Source organism: Aegilops tauschii, chromosome 7 (assembly GCF_002575655.3).
Source record: "Aegilops tauschii subsp. strangulata cultivar AL8/78 chromosome 7, Aet v6.0, whole genome shotgun sequence".
Classification (NCBI taxonomy): Eukaryota; Viridiplantae; Streptophyta; class Magnoliopsida; order Poales; family Poaceae; genus Aegilops; species Aegilops tauschii.
In genome coordinates this window covers 238,578,909-238,584,827 of record NC_053041.3, presented here as the reverse complement: position 1 = coordinate 238,584,827, position 5,919 = coordinate 238,578,909, and the positions used below count along the sequence as shown (strand labels likewise).

Genomic DNA, 5,919 nt, shown 5'->3' with positions numbered 1-5,919 from the left:
GCAGTGAAGAAAACCGAGATTTGAGGAGTTGTAATTGTCCATCATCGGACAACAAAGCGTGGAACAATGTGAAATTCTTCCTTCAATTCTCTTCATCATGGGGGGGACATCCTCAATTCTCAATTTGTGAACATCGAGAGGCAACCCCAAACATGCAAAGGGAAAGAACCTTACTCGCAACCTAAAACCTCAGTGAGAAAATCCATCTTATCCTCTTACACATTAACATGCACAAATCATTGAATTATTACAATTGACCTTAAGACCAGCATGGCCAGGAAAGTGCGGCAAAAGGTTCTTAACTTGCAATAGTTGCCTCTATTCAGCTAGAAGCACAAGAATGGTGTCATGTGCATATTGGATTACAAGAAAGGCTGGAAAAATAATAATATTCAGAGGTGGCTGGATGAGAGAATTCCTCATAGCTTCATTTAGAATGGTTGCAAAAAAATCAGCAGGTAGCACAGAATGAGAGGGGAGAGAGAGTCCCCATGCCTAACCCCTCTCTTGCATTGAAATTGCTTCCGTGGGACTCCATTGAGCAGAATAGAAGAAGTTCCAGAGCTGAAAAACACTTAAATCCAATTGATCTATCTATGACCACAACCTCTGGCTTTGAGGATATCAGAAAATGATGTTCTGTTCAATCAGGTCAAAATCCTTTCCAAAGCATGGTTTGAGGATAGTTATTTCCTCGTCGGATCTAAGCATTGATGCAAATATTCAAAGGCCTAGGCCAGGCAGTCCTGGATAGCACCAGATTTTAGAAACCCATTTTGGTTGATACAAACCAATTTAAGAATGATCCTTTGTAATATGTTGGCCAAAAGTTTTGTGATTATCTTGATGGGGCAGTTTAGAAGCGAAATATGTCTGAAACCTTTGGAGAGGATGGGATTGCCTATTTTGGAAGTGAGAGTATGAAAGATGAATTGACATTTTTCTGGTTCATTGTCCCCTCATAGAAATCATGAATTGGCTTGAAAATGTCTTGTGCAGGTATATGCCAGCAAGCTTTGATGAAGGCGTAGTTAAATCCATGTAGATATGGAGATTTGTCTGCTAGCAGATAATTTACTACCTCCAGAATTTCCTCTTTGATGAAAGGGGCCTCCAAAATTATGTTCCATCAAATTTGTGAAGGAGGGAATGCAAGTCAAAGAATCTTGTGGTATTAACCGAAATACTCAATCTCTCTTTGAAACCCCTTCAAAGATTAGTTGCCTTAGCATGATGATCATTGACTTCCTGTCGACTTCATTTTAAAAGATTAAACTTCCATATCGACATTTGTGTTTGTGCTTATTCTTTTGGCAAAAGGAGCGCTAGAATTTATTAACTTATCATCCCACACAGTGTACAGACAGAAGTTCCCAAAGGAAAAAAATGGCTTCATAGGCCATTTGAGGTTACATGTGGAGGCTTAACTGCATAAGAAAGAGCAACAAGAGGAAGATCCATGCAAGAAAGCCTTTTTGGCCAGTGAATGAGCAATAATATTTTTTTGATCCTAGAAACATGGTTGACAACCTTGTAAGAGTTGAGGCAGGGAGCAATATTAAAGAAATTTGAAAGTAAAGGTCTCATCCTCCAATGTCTTGGTCTTTGAAGTAAATTATTTGCTCCAGTGGCATCAACCAATATGATGCAATCAGAATGGAAAGAAATCAAGTCCCATCCCAAAGCCTTAACTATCGAAGCAGGTAGGAGTTAAACCCATAGCTTCTACCGGCAAAATAGAGAAAAAAAACATTCCGACCATTGCTTGAATAAATATTGAATGGTTATTCTCTTCATTTCTTAGGAACACCCAAAATGAAGCTTCGTTTCCTGCCACCGCCATATTAAAGGCCACATAAACATAAGCCAAGAAGCCCGCAGATTGCAAAGACATATAATTGCATGATAATGTAGGATGAGATATTATGCGCTATCTTCTTCAAAATTCTTCATTGAACATACATTTAGCATGGCTCTCGTGGCATAAACTTCCTGCAACGACGTCCAAGTTTTCTTTTTGAAAAGAAAAATCATTTCTAGACTTCCAAATATTCCATAGAAGAGTGAAAATTGAGGCTATGTTTAAGTCGAGATGCTGAGGGGACAAAATCAATCGAAGTGAATGATAGCAGAGGGGTACTACAAATTCAACAATGCTACATTTAGGGGCTTATTGCAGGCTTTTATGGAGTGCCTTTGACATGGCCAGTTCTTATTGGATTAAGGGGGGAATGTTGGGCCCCACCCACCTAAAATTAAGGGGGCGGGGAGATTTTATGGTAAGCCCTGTTACAGCCTTGTAAAACGACCGTGTGTTTAGCATTTTTGCTACTCCCTCTGTCTAGGTGAATAAGTCATCTTAGGAGTGGCAGCGTGACCTAGGTGGTTTTGGATGGGCGAGGAGGAGCACCGGGACGAGCTGAACTTCCAATCACAACGCTGTTACTAAGATGCCTTTTCGTTGGTTATTGAGATGCCTTTTCGGCTGTCCATGCAGGCCCGTACGTGATTGCATGCAAAAACGGCTTCAATCTCTTGCCTAATCAACGCCCAGCCACGATGCATGCGCTGGTTGAGGGGAGGGGTTTTCAAGGGGGGAGAACGAAGCAGCGGAGGGAATCTAGGAGGATGCGAGCGCTCGTGAACGAGGCTCGGATGGGATCGAGGAGAATTTAATGTTCTGCGCCTTATGATTTTGGGAAAATCTGAATTTCGTCAGGTGACTTATTCACCTAGACAGAGCAAATTAGTGTTTGCCCTTAATTAGGGGAGCCCGTAGACGATAAACGAGCAGTTGCCAGCAAATTAGTGTTTGCCCTTAATTAGGGGAGCCCGTAGACGATAAACGAGCAGTTGCCAGCCCTGAATCTACATGGTCAGCAGGAATTTGTCATCACGTCAAATGTACGATGCACCAAATCCATGAACCCAACTACTAGTATTGTAGATCATCTTTCCGTACGTTACGGTTCAAGTAGGGAGTAGTAAACTGGGCAAGTCGCCGCGCAGAAACGGCAAGGAACGGACGTAAAAACGGAACGTGTTTAGCCTTTCCTAAAAGCCCCCAGACCGCGTCAACCCCCGCCCAATCATACGCGCCCACATGTCCTCCTTCCAGTCCCCCTCCCCTCCCCGCCTCCTCCTTTATTAACCGCGCCACCTCCTCCCCTGCTTCCCACACGCTCTGCTTCCTCCCGACTCTCCCGAAAGAAAGCTCAGGCCTTTCTTTTTCCCCACACCACCCACCAGTCTCCTCCCGCCTGAACCCCCATTAACTGCTCGGCACCGGAGAAGAGATCCCCCGTCCTCTGACGCCAGCGGCCATGTCCGTCACGCGGGTTCTTGCGCTGCTGGCGGCGGCGGCGCTGGTGGTCGCCGCGCCGGCGCGCGTGGGCGCGGCGGGGGCGTGCGCGGCGGAGAGGTTCTCCAAGAACCGCGTGTACGCGGCCTGCACCGACCTGCCCACCCTGGGCGCGTCCGTGCACTGGACCTACGACCCGGCGGCGTCCTCCCTGTCCGTGGCGTTCGTCGCCGCGCCGCCCTCGTCTGGCGGCTGGGTCGCCTGGGGGCTCAACCCCACCGGCGACGGCATGAGCGGCACGCAGGCGCTCGTCGCCGCGCCCACGGGCGCCGGCAGCGCGTACGGCGTCCAGACGTACGCCATCCAGGGCACATCGCTCGGATCGCCGGGCCCCATCGCCTACAAGACGTCCGACCTCGCGGCCGAGGTCGGCGCCGACGGCCGCGTCCAGATGTTCGGGAAGCTCGCGCTCCAGAACGGCACCGGGGAGGTGAACCAGGTCTGGCAGGTGGGGCCGGCGTCGGGCGGGGACATCGGCATACACGCCATGGCCGCTGCCAACATGGGGGCCAAGGGGAAGCTCAACCTCGTCACGGGGGCGACCACCGCCGTCAGCGGAGGCAGCATCCTCAGGAAGAAAAATGTGAGCATTCTACCCAGAATTTATTGATTTGATTCCACATTTATGCCTCCATGCTCAAGTTTTTTCCTCCCTCTCGAATGCTTTATTATATTATACTTCCGCTTCAGTTTGGCAATCGTAACGCAAACTAAATTGTACGAGAATAGATATTCTCTACAGAAAAAACTTGAGTATGATCAAAATTATGGGGAGTAAAACTCTGTGAAGCTCGCAGTTTCTGGCAAAGTAATGGGGACAATTTTCACCTTTTAACATAAGCTATAATTTTATTTTATTTTTCAACTTTTCTACGAGTGAATAACTGTGGAAGCGTTATTGCAATACTAGTAAACAGGAGTAAACCACATGAATCAGTTTCGCTCTATGCTGGTGTAGTGGCAACAACATGGAAATACCATCAGTTTTGTATGCCCCTAACGGAGACATCATACAAAAACTGTGCCTGTTTGCCATGTGAAATCTCACATGCATATGCAAAATCTCAACTCCAGTGTCCCGGTTGGTTTGAGTTGACTTGTATCTGAACACACATCAGCTGTATCATTTCCGGGCAAGTTGACTCTGTGTGTCACATGGACACATGGTTTCTTCTGTTCTATGCACTTTGAAAATGTATACACTGGGGCTGATTTTTTCTTGCCTAGCTAGTAGATTTCTTCCTGCCTTGGTGGACTTTACCCTTTGATCAGTCTAATTGTTGATAGCTACATATTCATGTTCATTCATGGCATTGACATGGAAGTATAAAACAGAGCATACTGAAGTAGGAGTACTAATTTTATCAAAAGATTGTCAATTCTTACCCCTGTTTTTTTTCTCTGCAGACCCATGGAATTCTGAATGCTGTGAGCTGGGGGATTCTTCTCCCAATGGGAGCCATAGTTGCTAGATACCTCAAGACATTCAAATCAGCCGACCCTGCCTGGTTCTACCTTCACGTTGCTTGCCAGCTGATCGGGTATGCTGTGGGAGTGTCTGGCTGGGCCACCGGTATTCATCTAGGAAATCTGTCCAAGGGAATCACCTACTCGCTTCACAGGAACATCGGGATCGCTGTATTTGCTCTTGGCACCGTTCAGGTATACAAAAATTCGAAGCATTTTTGTGCACCACAGTTTACAATGCCAGTTGCCTAGAGGGGAACATACTAACCACATTTTTGGTGTGCTATAGATCTTTGCGCTGTTCCTGAGGCCCAAGAAGGATCACAAGCTGCGCGTGTACTGGAACGTGTACCACCACTCGGTGGGCTACACCATCATCATCCTGGGCATCGTCAACATCTTCAAGGGCATGAGCATCCTGGACGTGGCGCAGAAGTGGAAGACGGGGTACATCATCGCCATCGCCATCCTGGGCGGCGTCGCCGTGGCGCTGGAGGTGATCACCTGGGCCATCGTGCTCAAGAGGAGGAAGACGGAGGACAAGGCCTACAACGGCGGCGCCTCCAACAACAACGGCCATCTGCCCATGTGATGTGATGTGATTCTTTCTCGGTGGCCAGAATCTATGGGTTGTGTTTGAGCTGCGTGTGTGTGAGCATGGATTGGCAGATGCTATGTAGGTTAGGGTCGGGCCTTAGTGGCCTTCGTCTCTGTGTTTCTTTTTGTATGATGATGATGATTGATAGATGTGTGTGTATAGTACTGCTGCACATTATATTAATTATGATAGTGGAATGAGAGAGAGATGATGCCGGTCGATGGATAGTTGGATACTTGTTGTGCGTGCATTTTGGTCTGATCATCATCATCCACTTGTTTTTTGGGGCCATTTAACCATGGCCTGCTTTTGTGAAAGCCGGGGGAGGTATCCCGCCTCCCGGTGGTGGTTGGTGAAGCAGAAGCAGGGAAGATAGAAAATGTTTGTGCCAGTGAGTGGAAGCATGATCTCTCTAGAAAGGAGGTGACACGGGTAGCAGGCGTCAAGTGCACTGAATTTGTTTCTTCAAGGCCGGGGAAAGCGAATGCAGAGT

At 47.2% G+C, this 5,919-nt stretch overlaps 1 protein-coding gene across 1 annotated transcript; it reads left to right on the top strand.

Moving 5' to 3' along the window:
* The first annotated feature begins 3,174 nt into the window (after positions 1-3,174).
* Positions 3,175-5,661, top strand: LOC109787496 (cytochrome b561 and DOMON domain-containing protein At4g12980). The gene is made up of 3 exons (XM_020346042.3): positions 3,175-3,944; positions 4,769-5,023; positions 5,118-5,661. Exons 1-3 carry the CDS (start codon positions 3,324-3,326, stop codon positions 5,418-5,420), a joined length of 1,179 nt encoding a protein of 392 aa, XP_020201631.1. The 5' UTR covers positions 3,175-3,323; the 3' UTR covers positions 5,421-5,661.
* Positions 5,662-5,919: the final 258 nt, after the last annotated feature.

Coding starts and splice junctions, on each gene's coding strand:
- LOC109787496 (XM_020346042.3), top strand. CDS start 3,324: ATGTCCGTCACGCGGGTTCTTGCGCTGCTGGCGGCGGCGGCGCTGGTG. Junction 3,945..4,768: donor GCATCCTCAGGAAGAAAAAT/GTGAGCATTCTA, acceptor TTTTCTCTGCAG/ACCCATGGAATTCTGAATGC. Junction 5,024..5,117: donor TTGCTCTTGGCACCGTTCAG/GTATACAAAAAT, acceptor GGTGTGCTATAG/ATCTTTGCGCTGTTCCTGAG.